A 24,632-nucleotide genomic window follows, 5' to 3' on the forward strand; every position below is an offset into this window, starting at 1 on the left:
CCCCCAAAAAAAAAAAAAAAAAAACCCAAAGAATCTTTCAACATGATAGTGTAACTGCTACAAGTAGGAAGGTTTTGCTTCTAGGTCACACAAAAAAGTTTTTTTGTGTTTTGTTTTTTTTCGAGACAGGGTTTCTCTGTGTAGTCCTGGCTGTCCTGGAACTCACTTTGTAGACCAGGCTGGCCTCGAACTCAGAAATCCACCTGCCTCTGCCTCCTGAGTGCTGGGATTAAAGGCGTGCGCCACCACGCCCGGCACAAAAAAGTTTTGAAACAAGATTGACAGCTGCTAATAACCCAGTAAGATAAAGAAGCACAGTGCATTGCAGTGATTCATGAAGAAAGAATACAAGGGAAAGAAACATAGACCTATGTCGCTGCTTTCTGATCTCCGCAAGAGCACTTGGTATGTACGCGTGCACATACATACACACAACTAAGTACAACTTAAAGAACACAACAAAAAACAACCCCAAATCCCCAAACTGAAAAGACCTAAATCCCGGTTGGCTGCCTCATTAGAAAAAGCTGAGCATGGGGTTTAGAGAGCTGGATTTAAACCTAAGTGCTTGTGATGGTCTGAATAAAGCAGACTCTATGGGCTCAGAGGGGGTGGTCCTGTTAGCAGGTGTGGCCTTGTGGGAGGAAGTGTGTCACTCGAGGTGGACTTTGAGGTTTCAGATGCTCGAACCAAGTCTGATACAGATGTAGAACTGTCAGCTCCTCTCCAGCACGGAGTCTGCTTGTGTGCCACCATGCTTCCCACCATGATGACAATGGACTAAACCTCTGAACTGTAAGCCAGCCCCAATGAAAGGTTTTCCTTCATAAGAGCTGCTGTGCTCATGGTGTCTGTTCACAGCATCAGCAACTCTAAGCTAGTGTTTTACCTTGGATCAAGTAACAGAAGCTCACAGATTCTCCAAACTCAGGTTTCCAGGGTTACGTACAAAACGGTAACTTTCACGGGACTGTTGGGAGGAACCAATGGAACATGAGGCGCCATCACAGTAACCGCCCAGCTCACCATCACAGACATAGAGGGATTCAGATAGAATGCTACATACAGATGAAGAAAATACAAAGTTGCCAGAAAAGCGCCACTGTACAACCAAGTGGTTGGAATAATTTTTGCAAAGACTTCTGTTTCTGCATCTGGCAGAAAGACTGCTTCCTCTAAGAGGTTCTTATGTTATTCAGCCCCCCAAACAACTCTTTTAGGTAGGCAATTCTTCCAGGCTTGTGAAAAGCCGCACAGGTCTAATGTGTCTGGGAAAAGAGGACCTCAGCTGAGGAATTGCTTCCATCAGACTGCCCTGGGGTTTTTGTTTTTTTTTTTGTTTGTTTGTTTGTTTGTTTCTCTCTCTCTCTTTTGATTAATGATTGATGTGGGGAGGGCCTAATCCACTGTGAAAGTGCCACTCCCAGGCTGGTGGTCTTCAGTGGCATAAGAGAGCAGGCTGAGGCAGTAGGGGAAGCAAGACAGTGAGCAGGGTTTCTCCAAGGCCTCAGCTTCAGTTCCTGTCTGACTTCCCTAACATGGGTTGGAACTTGAAAACTGGTATTACTTTCTTCCCCATCGGACTTTTGGTTATGATGTTGCTGCAATAGAAAGTAACCTAAGGCCAGCTGGCAGTAGCACACTCCTTCAATCCCAGCAATCAGGGAGCAGAGGCTTCCCCCTGTAAGTTTGAGGCCAGCCTGATCTATAGAGTGAGTTCCAGAACAGCCAGGGCTACACAGAGAAACCTATCAATCAACCAACCAACAAAGCCCAAAACCAAACAAGGACATTATCATAAACAATCCTTCATATTAAAGTTATCATGCTTAGTATGGGCAAGACCTTGAACCCAATCAGTATCCAGACAGCTGTCTCTCCCAAAAGTGTTTTGTAGATAGCACAAATGATATAGGGTACAGGTATTCTATAGATCACACTTGTGTACTATGTCAAGCTGTCTTCCAAAGCAACCCAATTACAAAAAGTTCATGGGAAGGGAGTCATGTCTTAAAAATGACTTATATACTTAAGACAAAAACAAGAAGAAAGAAGATGCTTAGAGGGAGCAACCAGGTCCTGAGGAATTGTTTAGTTTTTGCTCTGTGAAAGCATTGGTAGAAGGCAAAGCAGGAGTTGGGGGCACTGCAGAGGGTGAATGTGCTTTCAAGTCCATGACTCTGGGAACAGTGCGTTTGGTTGGAAGCACAGTCTGGCAGCACTAACCTCACACAAGCTGGCAGGAAGTGTCAGTTGGAAAACTGGCACATGCGGTGGTGTGTCCTACTTCAGTGTTAACGTCAACACAGTCAAGGTTCTGAAAAAGACTATTTCTCAAACCTTCCCAATGTTAGCCAAAACATTTTCGGTACAAATTAATACTGTTTTGAACCAGTCTTTGACAAAATATAGTGAAGATGTGGAAAGAAATGACCAACAAGTATTCAATTGTTTTTAACTAATTTATTTGAACCTAGAATAGAGGATAATTTAATGAATACAACATACCTACTTCTCAGAATTGAGAGACTAAAGTATAACAAGGCATGGTAGGGAGTGGTGGTATACACTTTTAATCCTGGCATCTGGAGGGCAGAGGCAGAGCAGCCTCTCAGAGTCAAGTTTTACCTAGTGAGTTCCAGGCCAGACAGACCCTCTCTCTCAAATTAAACAAAACAAAAAAACAATAAATCTTAATGCTTATTTTCCTCTTATGTGTTGACCAGAGAAAGAAAAGCAAAGAGAAATAGGCAAAATCTATGTACTTTATCACCTTAATAAAACTATACTTCTGAGGCTCAGTCTTACACACCTTAATTTTATATCTATATACTTTTTTTTTTGTTGTTTTTGGTTTTTCGAGACAGGGTTTCTCTATATAGCCCTGGCTGTCCTGGAACTCACTTTGTAGACCAGGCTGGCCTCGAACTCAGAAATCCTCCTGCCTCTGCCTCCCGAGTGCTGGGATTAAAGGCGTGCACCACCACGCCCGGCCTATATACTTTTTAAAAATGAATGTATGTGCATGTGTGTGCAGGGTACACCTGAAAGTCTGAGGACAAATTCAAGTGTCATCCTTGGAAAGGCTGTCTGCTTTTTCTGAGATGAGGTCTCTCCCTGGCTAGATTGGCTGGCCAGCTAGCACAGCGGACTCTTCTGTCTCTGCTTTCTCAGTATTGGTGTTATATGCACACAACTATGCCTAGCATTTTTTACTTGGATTCTGGGGACTGGAACTCAGTTCTTCCAATCACAAGGCAAGTGTTTTTCTGACTGAACCATCCTCAGGCCAGGTCTTGTTATGTCAGAGCCTAGCATAGCTCTTGCTTGATATGTAATCATCGTTGATTCTCATTTAAGGTTAGTTTGAACAATATGTTGAATGTAGCTTAAATTTATCAAGCCCTGAAACACCACCTTCCATGGCAAGTCTTTAAGACATGCACGTTTATTTAACATCAATGAAGCACACAATACAAACAGCACACACAACTCACTAGGTACGCCCTGGATTGGAATGAATAAACTTTGGGCAATTTCAGGCCTTCCCCTGCTCAGGGACAATTTCCCTTTCTTTTATTGCTTCTCAGAGTTCTTATGGGGATCCCTTTTTTTCTTAAAGGAAATGTGAATGTTGCTGCATTTTGGAACCTTGTGATAGTTTCTAATTGCCTTCAAGAAAAAGTCCAATCCCTTAATACTGCCTGAAAAGCACTTCTGCGAACTCTGCTCAGCTGTCTGATATCATCACACTCCTAAAACCCTACCCCGATTCACCTGGAGGCCGCCTTCACAAGCTGTTAGCTTCGTCTAGAATGCTCTTTCTCTACACACCTAGTAGCAATAAAAAGCAAGTGCTAGATTGAATTCTTCCCAAACACAGGACATTTTTATGAACCACTTCACTCATTATGAAGCGGATACTTATTTATCTCAAATGTACAAAAGAGACACAGAGAAGCAAGCAGGTCCCAAAGGCAGGTCTGAATTCAAGGATGCTGTAAACATCCCCCCCCCCCACCTCCCACCAGTTCTCTGTAGGAGTTCAACTCTTTAAATCCCCTCTAACAGCTGATGTTAGCATTAGACACTAATTCACATCTTATGCCTCATTAGCTGGAGGATAAATAAGCCCTCTGAATTCAGGTCCGACTGCATCTTGTTAACTTTTGCATCCCCAGCTCCTTTCCAGTTCTGGGAGCATGTAATTAACATTAACAAATACCTGTTGGATATTTAAATGAGTGAACACTGCGTCCACGCAGAGATAGCAGCTTAGAATTTACCTGGGCAACATCACTAGGCTTACCATATTGGGATCTATAGCACGCATCTCAATCTCACCCTTTTGGCAGTGTGAAACTTTTTATATTCTTTTGTGACTTCGTCAGGTTGCCACGATTCCTTAAATACTGCCCACACCCGTCCTTTTCATAACAGGGATTTGTCTTTTGAGAAAATCTTGCAGAGAAGATTTCTAAAACCCTAATATCAAATTTCCACTTCACTGCGGTTCTTCAATTCTCTTCATGCCTCTCCCCTTTAAAACAAAAGCGGGGGGCGGGGGGAAGCAAATTGGAAATCAATGAGGGGAAAACTTTTTTTTTTTTTTTTAAAGTGAATTTCGAATGCACAGTAGGAAAACATTCCAGCACATTTGGAATTGGGTCTTCCCGTGCTGCCAAGGTAGCACTGTCCCAGGTGGCACCTTACTGTTGAGAGAAAAAAATCCGAGGGCCATCAAAGCGGAGGAAACAGGTGCTGCTCTAAGCGGGGGTTTGGTGGCATCCACGGTTCTGGCTCCATCTTTTGACAAAGAGCCCAGAAGCTAAGGCTATCTGGCCAGTAATCCTTTACCTTCGAGGGGGAGGATTTAAAAAAAAACAACAAAAAAACAACAAAAAAACAAAGGCTAGAGGGGTGGCGGAGCACAGGGAAAGGGAGAGGAAACGTGACAAACGGAAGCAAACTCTCCTCTCCCGGGAGCGAGGTTGGGCTGCGTCCCCTTCCAAGGACCAGCGACGGACTGTCATTTTGTGTTTTTCCCCTCCAAGTGGACTACCACCGGGTCTCGTGAGAGCCTCGGCGCCCGAGCCGCGGCGCCGCCGTCCCTCCGAGGGCTCGGGCTGAAGCAACCGCCTCCGGTCAGCTCGCGGACGCCCCCGTGGGGACCACGCCTGCGGTCCCCCACCCCCGGGCCAGGCCTCCTACCCACAAGGCCCCGCGCCGCTCGCGCAGGCGCAGAGGCGGCGAGCGTCTCAGGAAGAGGAAAATGGCATAAACAAGTCGGGAGGACCCGGAGCGCGAGCCGACGAGCGAGCGGAGGGCAAGAGTTTAAAAACAAACCGGCGGCTCCCTCCCGCCGTGCCTTTGCCCCACAGCTTCCGGTCGCCGTCGTCTCAGGGTCGTTTTCCCCGCAGCCCCGGCCGCGCGCCCACCGCGGCGTCCCGCGCGGCCCCTTTAAGGACAGCGGAGAGGGAGAGGGAGAATCCCTGCTCGCCGCCCGCCCGCCCTTCCCCCTCCCCGGGCGGCTCCGGCTCCCTCAGCGGGGCCCAACCCGCCCGCCCGGCTTCCATCCGGCTCCGGCTCCGGCGGCGGCTCCTTCCCGCCCTCGTCTATGGTGGCGGCGGCAGCGGCGGCGGGGGACGCGGCTGCGGCGTGGCCATGAACAGTGGCGGCGGCGGTGGCCTCCCGCCCCCCTCGGCCGCTGCCTCGCCGTCGTCGTCCTCGCTGGCGGCGGCCGTGGCGGTGGCGGTGGCGGCCTCGTCGGGCGTCGGGGGCGTCCCCGGCGGGCCGGCGGCGGCGGCGGCGGCGGCGGGCGTGAAGCTCAAGTACTGCCGCTACTACGCCAAGGACAAGACGTGCTTCTACGGCGAGGAGTGTCAGTTCCTGCACGAGGACCCAGCCGCCGGCGCGGCCCCGGGACTCGGCCTCCATAGCAACAGCGTCCCGCTGGCGCTGGCGGCCGCGGCCGGGGCCGCCTTTCCTCCGGGAGCGCTCCCGGGCGGGGGAGCGGGGCCGCCCGCCGGGCCCAAGAAGCCGGAGTTGGGCGTCCCGGGGGCGGCGACCGCGGGCGGCGGACTCGATGGCCCGCGGGTGGCGAGTAAGTGAGGCCCGGGCGGGGTGGTGCGGTCCGGGCGCGGGGAGGAGGCCTGAGCCTGCCCGCTTCCCCTCACCTCCGGGCCGCAGGAGAGGCCTAGGCCCTGCGCAGCCCTCCTTCCTTCTTCCTGTTTCCTCTCTGGGCTCCGCCGCTCGGGGCAAACCCCGGAGCTAGGGGAGGCGGGTTCCCCGGAGCGTGGGTGGACGGACGGTCGTGGTGTGATTGGGGTGGGGTGGGGTGGGGGGCGCTGGGAGTCGGGTGCGGGGAGCAGGGGGGATGGGCTGCGGAGTGGAAGCAAGGGGGTGTCGCTTCCGGGTGTGTGTGTGTGTGTGTATGTGCGTGGAAAGGGGCTGGGTCTGCGAGCACATGTGTCGGTGCGTGCTCGCGTGGAGCGCGGGCTGCCGAAAGTTGAAATTCGTGTGTGTGTGTGTGTGTGTGTGTGTGTGTGTGTGTGTGTGAGAGAGAGAGAGAGAGAGAGAGAGAGAGAGGTGGGTTTAAGGCATATTGGCTTTGCGGAGAGGGTCGCCAGTGTGTGTGTGTGTGTGTGTGTGTGTGTGTGTGTGTGTGTGTAGAAGGCGGGAGGTGAGGGGCGGGCTTAAGGCATATTGGCTTTGCAGAGAGGGACACCAAAAAAGTTTGGTAAACGGTTTTCCCGGCTGGGAATGCTTTCTAAAGGACGTCCGGGGCGAGGGGTGGGGGTGCGGGGAGGAGAGGTGTATGAAGATCAGCTTTATTCATTTATTTATTTTTAAGTAAGCACAGGTTTAATAGAGAGCTTAGGTTAGGACTTTCCCAAGACTTGCGCTCTGGCAGGTTTCTGGAAAGCTAGAGTAAGTGAACTGGGCGTCTGCAGGGATCTTGTCTTTCCCATGGTGTTATACCGAGTGAACTTTCTCAGCACTGGGCCTCAAGAGCGTCTAGCACCCCGAAGGCTTTCGTGAGAAGAATTTAGGGCTGTGTACGTTATAGCTGTTCAGTTAAGTGGAGTTTGCTGTTACTGTAAATGCTTTGAACATTAGAATTAGGTGCTTGATTTCCTCTAGTTTTAGATCTTGTGATGATAACTTGATAGTCAAGTTAACTTGAACTTCAGAAAATCTGTCTTTAACACAAACAACCTGATAAAGTAGTTTACTACTTACTGGGCTAATTTATTTTTAACAGCCTTTTTTTTTTTTTTTTTGGTCTCTTGTTTACCGAAGCTTAAATGGTAATAAATTTAGATGCTTTGTAAAGAAGTTAATTTACTGGTGGGATGTAGCCGTTAATTTTTTTAAAAATTACGTGTGTATGTATGTATGTATGTATGTGTGTGTAATTGTCAGTGTGCTCCCACATAGCATGAATGTAGAGAGGTAAGAGGACAGACAGTTTAGGGGAGTCATTCTCCTCCTACAACATGGGTCCTAAAGCTGGAACTCAGGTGGTCAGGCTTGACAGGAGGCACTCTAACTACTAAGGCTTAACAAGCAAGTGTTGTCTTTGTCCCCTTCCTCCTCTTCTCTGTTTCTTTTTTCAGACAGGGTTTCTCTCTGTGGCCCACACTTGTCTGATCCCCCTGCCTCAGCCTCATGAGCTGGGTTTATAGATTTGCCATCATGCCCAGTGGAGCTATTGTTTCAGGTAAATTGTATGAAATGAAGTTGTGCCTCTGGTTCATTTAAGGATTATGTTTGATTGGTAAGGAATGAAAAAGAACAGTATCTGTCCTAAGTTGGCTTTTTGTTGCTGCTTTAAAACACCATAACCAAAAGCAGCTTGGGGAGGAGGGAAGGTTTATTATGCATTAGAGTTAGTTATTGAGGGAAGCCACACATAAGCTCAAGGTATGAACCTGGAGGCAACAACTGAAGCAGAGACCAAGGAAGGAGGCTGCATACTGTCACTCTCTGGCTTGCTCAACTACATTTCTTAAGCCTAGGCCCACCTCTGTTAATGGACTGGGTCCTCCTCTATCAGTAAACAGTCAAGAAAATGCCTTACAGAAATGTCCACAGACCAGTTTTATTAGAGGGAATTCTTCCTTGCCTAGGTGAGTGGTTTGTGTCAAGTTGACAAAAATTAACCAGCATAGTGACTGCCTTCCAAAAGGACACCTAAAAGTGCTGGTCCTTAACATGTGATCTTTCTAAGGTCTTAGTTGGACACAAGAACTGGAAGGTAGGATAGAACTAAGTGAAGGAAGGAGCTGAAGGAAGGCACATGTGTGATGCTGCTGCACAGGTGTACATGTGTGCCTGGTGTGTGAGGCTGCTGCACATGTGTACATGTGTGCCGGGTGTGTGATGCTGCTGCACATGATGTACATGTGTGCCTGGTGTGTGATGCTGCTGCACACGTGTGCATGTGTGCCTGGTGTGTGATGCTGCTGCACATGTGTACATGTGTGCCTGGTGTGTGATGCTGCTGCACACGTGTACATGTGTGCCTGGTGTGTGAGGCTGCTGCACACGTGTACATGTGTGCCTGGTGTGTGAGGCTGCTGCACATGTGTACATGTGTGCCTGGTGTGTGAGGCTGCTGCACATGTGTACATGTGTGCCTGGTGTGTGAGGCTGCTGCACATGTGTACATGTGTGCCGGGTGTGTGAGGCTGCTGCACATGTGTACATGTGTGCTGGGTTTGTGATGCTGCTGCACATGTGTACATGTGTACGTGTGTGCCGGGTGTGTGAGGACAGTGTACTTATGTCCATGTTTACCTGGTGTATTTAGGTGGAGTAAACCCTAGGGGTTCCTCTCAGGAGGGTGCGCTCCTTATCTGAGCAACAGAAAGCAACTGAGATAGAATCTTTATAGACTATAGGTGGTTAATGCTAGGGACATTAAATACTGTCATTTAATAGCTGATTAAATAGCTGGGATCGGGTGGCTCTTTTTCTGGTTTGTTCAATTTTTTTGAGACAGAGTCTTAATATGTATCATTGACTGTCCTGCAACTCAGATGTCTGCCTGCCTCTGCCTCCCCAGTGCTGGGAATAAAGGCATGTGTCACTTTGTCTGGCCTTGTGACATTTCTTTAACATATTAGTCCACCATCCTCCTTTTCTCATTGACCTTTCCACTGTGCTAGGCTTCAGTTAATGGCTGTTCTGTATTTGTACACTTAGTTATTCAATCTGTCCTCAAATAGCCTCTTAAGATAGCCTTCACCAACTAATTAAGTGTACAAGGAAATTAAAATAGATGACACATTCCAAATATTGCCATTTAGAAACATCTGGATTGTGTTAGTTGATGTGCTATTAGAGCATTCTTCAAGTGAATCTTTAATAACGTAACTGGGCAGGAGATCATAGTGGGACTGCTACTTGATAGATTTTATGTTCCCCTATCTGGCCTCTATGGAATTGTATATTCATGTGTATATACTTTTAAGCTTTTAATTGAAGTTCCTGTTTAAATATAGTCCAGTTTTGTGTTGCTATAACCGAAAAACACAGATTGAACAATTTAATTAAAAAAAAAAAAGGGGAATTTCAGGGTCTGGCAAGGTGGCTTTGAAGGTAAAGGCATTTGTCAAACTAAAACTTGAGTTCAATCCTCAGGACCCACACAGTAGTAGGAAAGAACCAACTCCTGTAAGTCCTCTGATCGCAGACTAACTGTATTGCCACTCGTCCCCAATAAGTAAATATGTACTTAAAAAAGGAAAGAAGGAAGGAAGGAAGGAAGAATTGCAGCCCAGAATTCCCAGCACTTGGTAGATGGAGGCAAGAGGATCAGAAAGTTCAGGGTCATCCATTGTCACATAAGAGTTAGGGACTTACTGGGCTACAGGAAACCACAAGGAAAAGAAGCATATTTCTGTTTTGGAGGTTGAAAAGTCCAACATGAAGGTACTGGCCTGTATGGAGAGGTGGTACCCTCAGCAGGCAGTCCTGGAACTCTTCTCTGTAGACAGATCCGTCAGCCTCTGCCTCCTGAATGCTGGGTGCATCACCACGGCCTGCAGAACCACCTCTTACTAGGCCATCCTTTTCACCTCTGTTACACTGGGGATTTAGTTTCTGACTCGTGGACTGTGGGGATGGGGTCATATTCAAATGGAAGCATTTGACTTGTGAACTCTGGAACGCTCTCCTCACAATGCCCACCCAGTACATTCCTTCCATCTCAGTCGTCACAAGACTGTTAACTCCTTCCATTATCAGCTTAAACATGCATGCAAAGTCCAGAGCTGCATCTGAGTCAGGTATGGGTGAATGATGATTTTTGAGGCACGTTCCTCTACCCCAGAGTGTGAAATTGTTACATGCTTCCAGAGTTCAGTGGTCAAACAGGTGTGGGGTAAAACGTTTTCATTCCAGAAAGGAATAGGAAAAGAGGGCTCAAACATGTGCATAATCCAGTGGGGAATTTTAAGCCTGTGCTCATCTTGGGCTGGGAGTTGGATCCCAGAGCCTCAGGCAACCCTTTCCCTCTGGCTTTTATGCACTCACTTTTAAAATCTTGGCTTTTTTCATTTTGATTTGGACACTGGTGGCTTTACAGTGTTGTGATGTCATGAGGTTGGTACTACTCAGGTATTGTCTGAGTAGGGGCTGTGAATTTGTGGCTCTAACTCCACTGTGAGGCCCCAGGCTGTCTAGGAGACTCTTTGAAATATAGTTGTGTGTTTGTCAAGGTGCCTTAGATTTTACATTGTGTGACAGTCAGGCATACATCCTGTATCCGTTTCCTTGGCTGTGGTTCATGCTTCCTGGACTTGGCTTTGCTTGAGCAGTAGCTACTGGGAGCAGAGAACAGAATCCTGAGGTGACTTGGCAACCAGCCTGAATGGGCAATCTGGCCTGGGCGCCCAGACAGTTCTGCTTTCTTAGACTTCTGGGTCAGTCCTGGGATAGGACAATAATGTCAGATAACTCTAAATGCCCTAAGTGACATTTTCAGTGTCATCTTGACCCCACCCCCAGCCCTCTTTTCTTCTTCCTATTCTTTATTCTTTGACAGTTTCATATGTGCTTACAATGTATTTACCATTTTTTTTTCACTTTTATCTCCTTTGGGACCCTTCTTCCTGGCATGTCCCCTCTTTCAGATCTTTTTAGCTTTTTAAAAAACAACCCACTGAGTTACACTAGGGCTGCCTGTAAGAGCATTGGTTTGGGATTATTTACTGGAGCCTGGGCAGTTTACCAGTGGCTGCACCTCTGAAGAAAAATGATTCTGCTCTTCCAATAGCTCCTTGGCTAGGGGAGAGGCCTCACGACCTCTTCCCAGTTCATGTTGGAATGTCGACAGGTTCCAGCTTGTATAGGTAATGAGTTCATGAGTTCCATGGCTGTGTCGTGTCCAGAAGACAGAGTTTCAATAGTGTTTGTCCCCAACCTCCAGCTCTTACATTTATGTTCTTTCTGCTTTTCCCTCAACGTTCCCAGAGCCTTGGGTTGGTGTGAGTGTGCCTGCATGTGTGTCATAGATCCTGTTTAGAGTACTTGGCAGTTAGGTATATCAGCCTTAACTGCTGTCATTAAAAAAGAAAGCCTTGCTGACCAGTGTTGCTCAGAGGAGTAAGCTGCTCTGTGGAGTAGAAAGGTGAAGCCCTCCTAAATGTTCCTCTTCAAGTCTTTCATATGGCTGCAGATTTTCAATCCTCTTGTTTAGCCTCCCTTTTAATTGCACACATTCTCCCTGTGTTTTCTGCATTTCAGACATTGTATGTAAAAGACAGTCATGCAGTTCTTTGTGGTTTGTGTAGAAACTTTGCCAGATAGCCTAGTTCATTGTTCTGTTGCAGCTTTCTTCTGGCAGGGACAGAAGTTGGCCAGTGTTTGACATGGAATGGGATGGATGAGCAGCTTGCTCTTGTGTGGGAAGAGTGTCTTAGCTTATTTCTGAATACTGTCACCCTGTGCTAATATGTCGCCTGTCAGTGGGCACTTGCATGGTTTAATTTTTTTTTTTTTTTTTTTTTTGGTCTGTGAAGAAAAACAGTTATGTATGTGAGCTGGAGAGATGGCTCCGTGGTTAGAACTCTTGATCATCTTGGTGACTGGAGTTGCCTGTAGCTTCCAACCCCCGGAACTCCAGCTCCAGGGGAGCCAGCCCATTTTTCACCTCTTCTGTCACCTTCTACATACATGTACATGCAGGCATAGACGTGAAAGTAAAAATCTCATTATAAAAAGAATTCTAGGTGTATTTTGGAGAGTGCCTTGCTTAATTAAGGGTAGAATTGGTATGTACAATAGGGTGCATATATTCAGCTTCAGTAACCCATGCCGGCTTTCTCCTTTGGTTGGAAGTTTATGAGTTTTGGTCTTTTCAGAGTTCCGCATTGTCTGCCTTATAATTGCAGCTATTCTGGTGGTTAGAATGGATGGCACAATACTGTTTTTTAATGTCTGTATTGATTTTAATCAAATTAGTTAATGCTGTTAATATCACAAGATATAATAGGGAAATATACAGAGGTTTTTTTTTTTTTTTTTTTTGGTTTTTCGAGACAGGGTTTCTCTGTATAGCTCTGGCTGTCCTGGAACTCACTTTGTAGACCAGGCTGGCCTCGAACTCAGAAATCCACCTGCCTCTGCCTCCCAAGTGCTGGGATTAAAGGCGTGCGCCACCACCGCCCGGCCAGAGTTTTTTAAAAAGTGCATTGCCTCATTTTTTAAGTGTGGGATATAGGCTAGTTGATGGGGCAAGACTTCCGCCATTTTGCCTAGCTCCCTACCTGGTGTGACTTAACAGGATCTTTAGTAATATTTCGTTAGTGTTTCAGATAGGGCTAAAATAACCTTGGAAGTTAGTGTGAGGGAAAAAATGTATCCTTAACTTGGCAGGCATCTCAAGAGTGAGCAGGAAGGCTTCAGTATATAAAGTTGCCATGATGTCTCACCCTTGTGAGGGAAATAGCTTTTCTTTGTTGTTTTCTGTAGTGTAGGAAGGCGCTCCACTCTGGTTCTGCTGACCCTGCAGTGTGATAATAGCATGTTTTGACAGTCAGGGTTGGTATGATGAGGTAATTTAAAGGCATGATTCTGTTGGAGTTAGTTTTTTTTTTTTTTTTTTTAAATGTGGTTCTGTTCAAATAAACTATTGATGGGATTATATTTCCAAGTAGCTAGATTTTCCAGATGGCTCTACTCTAGAGGGTACTCAAGCCTCAGTAGCCAAGATCTGTCAGTGTATGTTTCATGTGCTTGATTTCATTTGAAATCTAGAATATCTGTTTGTTTTACCAAAACATAATTCCTTTTCATTTCTGCTGATTTAGTTAACAGTGAAGGTTTGGAAATAAGATGTGTGACAAGTGGCTTCCTGACTAGCTTTGTAACCTTGGTCAGATTTTTAATGTCTTAGTCTTGGTGTTTCTCATCTTAGAAGCAGGCATTAGTGAGTGCCACAGGTGGATTGAGGAGTGAAGATACACCAGGCGGTACCCTCCTCTTTGTTTTAGGAATTATTTTTGAGATAGGGTCTCTAACTGAACCTGGACCTGTCTCCTCCTCCTTGGTGCTGGGATTACAGGTGCTAATAGCCTCACTTGGCTCTTTATGTGGGTGATGGGTCCTCAGGGTTTCATGCTTGTCAGGCAGGTACTCTACAGGCCGGCATTTTTGCAGCCCTTGTTGTCTTCTTATAGAGTAGTTCAGTGAACCAAAATGCAAGATGATAAAATACTTAACCTAGTGTTTGTGTCTCCTTTTGGTATTAGGAATTCATTCGTATTGGGCTGAGAATCCCAAGATTGTGATTTTCAGTGCTATGACTTACAGAACAGTTGTGACCTTGGGCTGCTCATTTGGTCCATATGAAAATACAGTTCTTTTCCTGTAAAATAGGAGAATGGAGTATGCCGCACATGACCTAAAAGCTTTTCTACTACAGTGCTTTAAATATACTTGTGTTTAAGAAGACAAGCCTTTCCTGTTTCCTTTAGAATTTCTCCTTCTCAACTTAAAACTGCTCAGCACTTGAGCATCAGTGTGTGTGGGTTAAGGGTCTGCTCTCCTTGATTCTGTGTTAATTGATATGCAGATACCTGTCCTCTACAGAAGACCTCCTCCTCTCTGAAGCCAGGTTGTCACCTGACCTCGTGCTGTTTTGTTGCCAAGGTTGACCTTGAGTTTCTGGTCCTCTTTCTCCTCTGTAGTGCCGGGGTGTGTGCCTGTGCCGGATTATGCAGTGCTGGGATGAAAGGGATGAAAGCAGGGTTCCCTGTGTGATACTGTGCACTGTACAGCTGAGCCATGGTCCCCAGCTCCTCTCTTTTTCTGATTTCTCTTTGGTATATCTTTCTTGTTTTTTTTTTTTTTTTTTTTTTTTAAATCAGTATTGCTTCTATTGTTCTAAAGGTAGTTTTACTGTATATTCAGAATGAGAAGAGTCTATCAGTATGATAGCTTAGGAGTTAAAAGTGTAAAACATACAGATTGAAATTTTGTTTCTTTATTTTGGAGAGAGGGTCTCTTGTAGCCCAAGCTGGTCTGGAATTCACTATGTAGCAGACCTTGAACTTCTGAACTACCTACCTCCACCTTCTAAGTGCTGAGACTATAGATGTGTGTCCCTCTACACCTGATTTTTGATGTATTGGGAATTAAACCTGGACTTCCTGCACTAGGCAGGTCCTTTAACAAAAGATCTAGGGCTCTGACCCTAAAAATTGAAACAAGATAAAGAGTACAAGAGAGGGAAGGCTCTCCGTTTCCTGGGAGGGATGTTGGCGTAGAGGACATTGGCTACTATGAGTTTCGTGTGCTGTTGCCTAAACCACAGATGTATGGTCTTCATATTCATGGGTTCATATGTTGGTGCATTCAGTGTGTCCCTGGGAGTTGCTGCTGTCTGTAAGTTTGGCATGGATGAACCAAGAAAAAAGGCATATGCAGATTTCTACAGAACTTATGATTTCATGAAAGATTTTGAAGAGATGAGGAAGGCTGGTGTCTCTCAGAGTGTGAAGTGATTTCAGAAGGCAAAGAGTCCTTTGGATTGTGCTCCATAGAAGTTCATTGTGGACCTTCATGAAAATGAAGTCTGTGGGCTAAGGAGTAGTTTCTCTTAATAAGCAGTAATTATATGGGGGAAAAGAAAGAGTACAAGAAAGAAAGAGTTCCCTTCTCCTGAGCTCTCAGAGCCCTCTCTCCAGACGACAGTCATTTTTTCTAGTTTATTTTATATTAATTCATGAACATTTTATTTTTCTATTACCATTCATGTTTATATTGCCCTTACTTCAGTGCATATTGGCACCTACATACACACAGGTGTGAGCTATACAGAAAGCTACTGAACTTTCAATTTTCCAATCTGATTGTTTAGCTTTAATTTTGTTCCACATTTACAGAGAAATTTACCCATTTCTTTATGACTGTATAACATTTCATTATATACCTGTATTTTTTAAAAAAATGATGGCTATTTAAATTGTGTGTGTGTTGCCCCCTTTTTTTCTTTTGCTGGAGGATAGAATCTAGGGCTTTGTGTGGGCTAAGACATTGTTCTGCCACTGAAATGTATGTCTAGGCTAGGACCTTAAGTGATGCTTAGCAGATTCTGTAGCTGTAGATCAGCAGTTTGTAAGGGAATGTCCCTGTTGCCAAAGCTTGGAAAAACTAGCAATGCAGCTCTTAGAGGAGACTGTTGGTAAGGCCTTTAGGTACATGCTTATAAGAAGGCAAGTTACACAGATATTTTGAAAACTTAGATGATGACAAGCCCATGGGATAGGGTTGCCTCCTTTTTAGAAGAAAATATCTTAACAGAATTATTTGCTCAAGGTCTTAAAACTAGAAAGTGGCAATAGAAGTTTTGTTTGTTTTTAGCGCATAGTTTAAGTTGATACAGTCATCGTGGTGGGGAAGTCAAGGCAGCAGAAACCTAGAAGTCGTTTAGTCACTTTGCATTAAGAAGCAAAGAGTGATGAATGCTTGACTTTTTTTTTTTTTTCTTCTTGATGTAGTCCAGAATGCCTGTGGAGGGAATGGTGCCACCCTTGGTGGGCAGGTTTTCCAACCTCATTAAGGTAGTCAAGGTTTTAATTCCCAGACATGCTCAGAGACCTTTGTTCCAGTTGGGAATGGGTTAACCATTCCAGGGAATTAGCTCCAGTGATGATATGAGCTTAAAATGTGCAAGGCCCTGGGTTTAATCCCAATACCAAAATAACTGGAAAAATGTTAACAAAAAGGATATAGGATGTATATCATTTTGTCTACAAGAAAGAGTTGAAAAAAATTTTTTTGAGACAGAATCTCACTATGAGGTACTGGCTATCTTAGAACTTGCTATTTAGGCCAGAATGTAATAGAAGGCATGTATCACCACACCCAGCTGAGTAATTTTATGATTAATGCAAACATTTTTGTTTGTTTGTTTGCTTTTTGTTTTTCAAGACTGGGTTTCTCTGGGTAGCTCTGGTTGTCCTGGAAATCATTCTGTAGACCAGACTGGCTGTGAGCTCAGGGATCGTCCTGCCTCTGCCTCTGCTTCTGGAGTTCTGGGATTAAAGGCATGCGCCACCACTGCTTGGTTTATGTAAAGATATTTATTAACGTTTTTTTTTTAGTCTTTCTTCCCTTGTTGCTATGATAAGATACTCTTGACAAAAGTAACTTAGTGGAGAAAAGGTTTATTTTGGCTCACAGTTGGAGATCACAGTGCATCCTGGTGGGGAACCCGAGCTGTAGGACCTTAGGACAGCAGCCTAGGAACTGAGAGGGAGGGAAGGATGAACGCATTCTTCATTCTGCTCTGCTCACTTTCATCACTCCAGATAGCATGGGATTCCCTGACCAGTAATTGTCCTGCCCACAACTAGGAGCTAGAGAAATAGCTGCTCTCTAGGGTTAAGGGTGTGCACTGTGTATTGTTCTTGCAGAGGACCCATTTCTTGGTCTCTCTACAACTCAAGCTCCAGGGGATCTAACTCTCTTTTTCTGTTCTGTAGGTACTTGCACTCACTTGGAATTTGCATGAGTGCACATGCATGCAGAAGCAAATAATATCAGTATTAAAAAAAGACAGCCTTCCCCCAAACCCCAATCAAGGCAGTCATGACAGTCTTCCATCAGCATGCCTAGGGACCCATCTCCCGGCAATTTTAGAGCCTATCAATTGCAGCTGTGTGAATGTTCTTTGTGATATGATCATTATCTTTAGAAAAACTGAGTACCCCAGCACTCAGTTTTCAGTAGAAATACTGGTGTATTAAGTTTTTCTCTGTATACGTACTCCATTGTTTTTGAGTTCATTTATTCAGTAATCTCCTTTATATACTGGGTTGTTTTTTTTTTTTTTAAACTGTAACTCATTTAAAGACTTAAACTTGTCAGTTGTAGGTTCATACTTGAGTTATCTTTGATGAGCATATGCAGTTGAACAGCCATTGGGTTTCTGACCTGATTGACAGATAGTCTTCATTGTTTTTCCCTTTGCAGTTGAGGTATGCAGCACAAATGGCAATGGCATCTTCAGTGTATCTGTATTTGCCCAGGACTGGCCAGTGAATGGCAAAGCTGAGACTGCAGGTTATTACTGAGTGGTTGTTGGGATGTCATAATGACAGGCTAAGGAGTTGAGATCTCATTTCCGGTGAGTTCTAGTGAGCGACGAGTCTGTAGAGTGTTAATTAGCAAGGGAGAGGCCGTGCAAAGTGTCTTCTGTGACTTGAAGCTTCAGGATGCTCCTTGGTGTTTTAGGATGGCCTCTGTCACCCAGGACTAGGAAGTCCAGGAGTGGCACTGCAGGAAGACAGGACAAGCCTCAGTCTTCTTCCTTTGTCCCCAACTCCTAACCCAGGACCTGGGGCATGGGCTAGTCCTCTACCACCGAGCTCTGTTTGATAGTGTTGGAGACTTAGGATTCTAAGATCCAGGCAAGAGCAGGTTTGGTATTAGCCATGAGGTCTTCAGTTTTTGTTTCTGTGCTTTCACAAAAGCAGAATGGGCAGACAGTAATGTTACATTTATTTTATATAGGTATGAATCCCACTCACTAAAAATCTTCTAAAAATTCCACTGATAGTACTATACATTGCTTCAGTGTATGAGTTTGGGCTCCAAATTCCCATGTCCCTGTTTGTTTGTTTTTGAAGATTTTTTTTTTTTATTATTATATGTAAGTACACTGTAGCCATCTTTATACATACCAGAAGAGGGCATCAGATCTCATTAGGGATGGTTGTGAGCCACCATGTGGTTGCTGGGATTTGAACTCAGAATGAAGAACAGTCAGTGCGCTCTAAGCCATCTCTACCCACTAAGCCATCTCACCAGCCCTGTTTGTTTGTTTTTTAAGCATAGAAACCACATTCGTTCTGTCCCAGTAATTCCAAAAATGACTAGTTGGTCCTGAAATGTAAAGTCTTGAAGTCAAGAATCTTATCTGATGTGGATGAGACTCAGGGTGTGACTCATCCTCTGGCAAACTCTTCTTCCTGGACCAGTTCTCCTAGCTCCACTGGTGGATGGGAAAGGAGAGACATTTCCATTTCAAAGGACGAGGGGTGGCACCCTGCAGAGCACATGCTGCTGAGGCTAGAGAATCAACTTTGTCCTGGTGGTCTACGCTCAGCACTTAGTGAGAAGGGGGCTTGAGTTCCCATGCTGCAGAGATTCCTGTTTCCAAAGCCTTTGTGGGAGCAGCCCACATTACAGTATTGACCATTTGCTGCAGCTCTGTCCTCAGGCTGATGTTCCATGCTGGTGTGTACAGTTCTGGGCTTGTGGGTGATTCTTTCTTTACATTGTAATATACACTGCTATAGGCTACTCTTGTGGCAGTCTCTCCTGGACCAGTTTTCTGCCTGGTCCCCAAGGTTTTCCAAATGCTCTTTGAAATGTAGGTCTACACCTGTGTCTTCATAATTGCTGCACTCACACCCCTGTAGTTAGCACCATACAGATATCACTAAGGTTTACTGTTTGTACCTTTCTCAGAGGCAGCTGAGCCACACGTGGGCTCACTTGAGCCAGGATGGAGTAACAGCCAAGGAACACTACACAAGAATGCAATGGGGCTGGGCGGTGGTGGTGCACGCCTTTAATCTTAGCACTCGGGAGTCAGAGGCAGGTGGATTTCTGAGTTCGAGGCCAGCCTGGTCTACAGAGTGAGTTCCAGGTCAGCCAGGGCTATACAGAGAAACCCTGTCTCGAAAAAAACCAACCCCCCCCTCCCAAAAAAATAAAAGAATGCAATGGGACAGAGACTTGAGGTGACCTAGGGCAAGGAGAACTGAGGCCCTGGCAACTCTGGGCCTTCCCTGAAAGAGCTCTCTCTGTCATTAAGGCCTTGACGCTGTGGGCCTGTGCTGGGAGTGGCAGGCTGGAGGATAACTAGAATGCCCTCAAAGTCATTCTTCCAGCAAAAGCTGACTGTATTGAAGGTTGTTTAATGCGCTCTCCTGTAAACTGTAAGACTTTTTCTTTTCTAAATTCTTTCTCTTGATTATAAATTTTATCTTAAGATTGTTTCCAAACATTTTCCTATGAACAGTTAAGATAAACCATCTAGCATCTTCAACACTTTGTGTAGAGTTTACATTCATCAAACAGAACAGTTCTCTGCTTGAAAGTTTAGAAAACATTAGGACACAGACACAATTCAGTCAAGTCTTTGTCACTTTATTTTCATGGCTTTTGAGACAGAGTCTTTATATATCTGTAAAGGTTGGCCTGGAACTTGCAGTAAGCTTTCTGCTTTGGCCTCCTGGGTGCTGGGACCACAGGTGTGCTCCATCTTTTCACCCCTTTCCGACCTTGTTTGTTTCTGATTTCCAAATCAAGATCGCAGAACAATCTCTACTAGTATTTTTATTTGCGTCTGTGTGAGGTTATTGTGGAGGCCAGAAAAGGGCCTTGGATTCCCCTGCTAAGGTTGTGGGCTCCCCGACATGGGTGCTGAGAGCCACAGTTGAGTCCTCTGCTAGAGTAGCAAGTGCACTTACATGCTGAGCCTGCTTCCCCTCATCCTTTTGTCAGCATTCAGTACTTTTAAAGAGACTCAGGTTCTTCTGGTTGTGGCTTCCCACTGACTGGCCCACCCTGTGCTTATTATTTAGTTCTGAAGCTGCTTCCACATTTTTCGGCCTTTGTTGATATGGTTGACACCTCATTTCTGTGTACTAGTCTTTGAATAAGTCTTTTCCTGCAGCTGTAGTAAAAGAAAGAACAGAAGTTTATTACTCATAGCTCTGGAGACTGAGGTGTGCCCGCAGGTTTGTTGTTTGGTAAGGAGTGCTGTCTGTTTAAAGTGATGGCTTTCCCTGGTGAATGAGAGATAAGAGGACAGAGTTAGAATAATTTAGTTTAACATTTAGTTGATTTTATTTTCAGCTCTAGAATTTGAATAACACTTCATTTGAGAAAATAGAACTGTTCATGGGCCATGTACAATTTGATTTTTATACAGAGGTGAAACAAAAGAACAGAGAGCAGATTGGTCATTTCAAAGTTAATTACCCTCCAGTGATAGAAAAATAGCTAATTTGTTAAACAAACAGGTTAGTTTTGCTTGATGTCTGGAGCATTTGTTAATGGGAGCGAGCCTCTTTTGGACTTAGCCTGGTCTTTGGGACCTGCTGTAAGAGCTTCAGTCCCAGATGGTGAGCTGGTGCACATCACTCAGAGAAGGAGCGACTCCTGGGGTAGCTGTGCGGGTGGGCGCTCTGGGCGATCTCCCCATGGAGCCAGGTTCTGAACCACCTCCTAACTGCTACATACTGCAGGTGAGTCTTAAACATGTGAATTTGCTGCACACAGAGGAGTGAAAACAGAGATGGCACTGGGCTTCTGTGGAGACAACAAGCTTTAAGTGAATTGCAAGTTACTTTTAAAACTAGGGTTGAAGGAGTGGAAAGATCTTATCTGGCCAGTAGCATTTATTGCCCTTAATTTAAATATATAACTGGAACTGATACCTTTTGAGGTAGGGTTGTTTTTGTTCTTACTAAGTTGGACCTGTTAGTATCTTCTTAATCTATATAGAGGGGAGTATGTATCATGGGTTAGTGCTTTTCCCCTAACTGCATGAAGTGTATATTCACTTCTGTTCATCTCTAAACTATAATTTTCTAAAATAAGAAAATACAAATGTGAGCATATAGCATTGTATGGGAATTCTGGCATGTTTAAAGATTGTTCTATTGGCTTGTAGGAAATAAGTAGAGGAAATTGAATTTAAACTGTAAAAGAAAATTAAGATATTTTTACCTTTTTAAAAAATATTTATTATTATATCTAACTACACTGTAGCTGTCTTCAGACACTCCAGAAGAGGGCATCAGATCTCGTTGCGGATGGTTGTGAGCCACCATGTGGTTGCTGGGATTTGAACTAAGGACTTTCAGAAGAGTAGTTGGTGCTCTTAACCACTGAGCCATCTCTCCAGCCCTATTTTTACTTTTTGAATATTTTGCCTGCATATATGTATATGCATTATATGGATACCCTGGTATCCAAGGAATTCAGAAGAGCTGTAGTTCTGAATGACTGTGAGTCACCACAAATGGATTCTAGGAACTGAATCAAGGTCCCCTACCAGAGTAGCAAGTGCCCTTAACTGCTGAGACACTTCTCCAGCTCGAATTTGGTAATTAAAAAAAAAAAAAAAAAGGTATAAGCCATTTGTAGTGAAAATAATTTGTAATAAAAATGCTATTTAAAAATAATTTGACTCAGCCAATGTATGGTGGTGCAGACCTTTAATCCCAGCATTTGAGAGGCACGGTGGGGAGAGGGAGGGTATCTCTGAGTCTAGAGGCCAGCCAAGACTACAGAGTGAGTTCCAGGACAGCCAAGACTACACAGAGAAACCCTGTCTCAAAAAACCAAAAATAAAAAGTAAAAAAAAGGCCTGTGGAATTGTGCGGTTAGTACCTAACCTAGAATTAATTGTATTCTGTTCTATTAGGGAAAGGTAAGGAGGACTGTTCCAAAGGCTGGTGGGTTAGAGGAGTTTCATCATGATGGCTCTCTCAATTCTTGTCATCATTAGCATGAGAAATAGCTGCATTGTATGTAGAAAAGTCAAAAGAAGAAACAACCTCTTTGTTCACAACACTAGATGGTGTTCTTGGCCCGTTTATTCAGTCAGACTTTCTGTGTTTATGTAAGTGTTCATAATCATGCTGTAAGATATGTTCCTCTCCCACTTAATATTATAAATGGTTATTATACTAAGAGGGAAATAGCCAGCTTTGGTTCTCTGTGCTATACTTTGACACAGTCAGTCACTCTAAAGCAGTTGCTCTCCAGCTCTACACTCCACTTGGACACACTGTGATGACAACATCTATCTGTCCCTACAAGGTTACCTCTTCTTTCTGTCCCCGTGCTGCAAATATCTGTTGAGAGTTAGCAGGTCTCTAGATTATCTCTTCTTCTGTCTGACTTGGCTACGAATTTGGGGTTGCTCTGGCTTCCTCATTGGATTTGAGAATTTGCTGTACAGCTCACAGAACTCAGGGGTACTTACTGCTCCTTGAGCTAGGGTAATTGGTATACTAAAACATCTCTCTTAAGTAGTAATCATTTGGCGATAATGATGGTACTGTCTAGTCGTGTTAGTTGTAAGGGTCTCTTGTGACCACCATGACCAGCAGAGTAATGTTTTGTGGGAGGCAAGGAGGTGGTCTACTTAAATATGACTCAACAGTTGATGTTAGGTCAAAAACTTCCCAAGTAAGTTTATTTTATGCATATTTAAGCACAGCACAGTTTGGTGAAAAATTTCCTGGTGATAAATAACTCAGTTTTGGGTGCACCAGAACTCTTTGTAAAGTACATTTGACATCTTCTATAAAGATAGGTTCTATAGATTGACTCTATGTGACATGACATCATCTATAAAGATTGGTTCTATAGATTAGTAAGTATCGGGGGAGGATTCAGTGTGCTCTGAGGTACACAGATAGTACAGAGGTCACAGGCTGTTAATCATATCCCCACCCAGCCTTCTGAGCCGAAACCTCCTGTACATCCTCCCTTTGAAGGACAACCCTGTGTATTTAATATTCCTGGGTCCTTAGTGCTTACCTGTGAGCTCAGAGACTTCTCTGCGTCTCACAATTAGTTATTGTGTGAATGAAGAAAACAATTAAAATTAATGGTAAGACTGTTGATTAGTTGTGGATTGAAGAGGGGCACATAAATTTATAGGGCAAAATGTGACAACAAAGAGTGGGTGATGGCTGTTGGCCAAAGGCAGTCTGAAGAGAGGTCTGTGTAGACAGACTTTGAAGTAATGTAAGGTAGTACCGTCTTGTGAGCTAAGCCAGAGAGCCCCTGTAACCCAGGTCAGTGTACACTCCTCGGGAGAGAAGGCAGGCAAAAGGAAAGAGTAAGGAGATGGAGAACAAGGTGGTTATAGGCTAGGCTAGGCTAGGCTAGAGGTGAGCTGGTCTAAACAGTTGACATTGGTGTTAATGAAGGAGACTATGTAGGCTGTGAGAGCTTGGTGGAAACAGGGTATGAAATTCACTAGTGTGGTTGCTGGACTTCTCTGCTATGAGTGGTCCCCGCTATCTCTCTTCCTTTGGAGGTCTGGATTATGGAAGCTGTCCTAGTCTGTAGCTGGCACATCACAGACTGTCTCAGATGGTTATACCCCAACGAATTTCCTCAGGGTTCATGTTGAGCATGATGGCCCTGGCTCTGCAGCTTTTTCCAACATCCAGAGTTCGAGTGCACACTTTGACCCCTGGATTTCCAGCATCTCCCAAGGGATGCACAGATCTGACCTGAAGGGTTTTGTTTTGTTTGTTTTGTATTTCTGCCTGTAACTTCACAGTGTTGGGTTGATCGGGTTTTGTGGTGACCTCCTGTGATAGTTTGGTCTGAGCTTCTTCTTTTTTTTTTTTTTTTTTTTTTTTTGGTTTTTCGAGACAGGATTTCTCTGTATAGTCCTGGCTGTCCTGGAACTCACTTTGTAGACCAGGCTGGCCTCGAACTCAGAAATCCGCCTGCCTCTGCCTCCCAAGTGCTGGGATTAAAGGCGTGCGCCACCACGCCCGGCTGGTCTGAGCTTCTTGTATGTGTGGTTCACAGTGGGTCTTGGGCTGCTATCCTGCCACAGCAACAGAAGTCTTTGGAGTGGCATCTTGTTTCTGCTGTGAGTTGGCATGGTTGAGCGCCTCCCTTTGAGGAGGGCGTTCTCCCAGCACCTCTCTGCGGACACTGCTGCTGCCCTGGGTGTGACCCAACTGTTAATAGCGCGTTTATTACCCTTCCAGGAGTTGCTCTTCAGCTTTACATAGATTAGTCCCTGAAGAGACAACGCCTCAGTGTTGTCTACTACCTTAAAAAAGAGAAACTTTAAACTTTTGTAGAAGTATAGAGGAGAGTATAATGACCCCCAAGGCATCAGACTTGAATAGTTGTCGGTGCTTTGCCAATCTGTCCAGTTTTGTTTTTCTGGAGTATTCATGTACACTAGGGAACAAACCAACAGCCTCGCTCAGGCTAGGCAGCTTCTCTGCTGCCAAGTTCTCAGCCCTTCTTTAATTGCATATTTTTGTTAGTGTTTGGTTGCTTGTTTTGCATGACTCACCCTACTGCCCAGACTGGCCTGAAACTCACTATGTAGC

At 44.8% G+C, this 24,632-nt stretch overlaps 1 protein-coding gene and 1 pseudogene across 7 annotated transcripts in view; both read left to right on the forward strand.

Moving 5' to 3' along the window:
• Positions 1 to 5,535: 5,535 nt before the first annotated feature.
• The window catches only part of Pan3 (poly(A) specific ribonuclease subunit PAN3), a 120,978-nt gene continuing 101,881 nt past the window's right edge, over positions 5,536 to 24,632 (forward strand). For 2 of the 7 annotated variants that reach the window (XR_015047027.1, XM_085837447.1), the window contains exon 1: positions 5,537 to 6,103. Coding sequence is in view for 6 of the 7 variants with exons in the window: in XM_085837447.1 (XP_085693573.1) it covers positions 5,665 to 6,103 (439 nt within the window). In the remaining variant the exon portion in view is untranslated. Of the gene's footprint in view, positions 6,104 to 24,632 lie in introns of all 7 variants that reach the window. The other 5 variants (XM_085837450.1, XM_085837452.1, XM_085837448.1 and 2 more) reach the window with 4 other exon arrangements.
• LOC147005411 (cytochrome c oxidase subunit 6C-2 pseudogene) lies at positions 13,060 to 18,111 on the forward strand (annotated as a pseudogene).

This window comes from Mus caroli, unplaced genomic scaffold (genome assembly GCF_978045245.1).
Source record: "Mus caroli unplaced genomic scaffold, Mus_caroli_1 scaffold_4, whole genome shotgun sequence".
Lineage (NCBI taxonomy): Eukaryota > Metazoa > Chordata > Mammalia > Rodentia > Muridae > Mus > Mus caroli.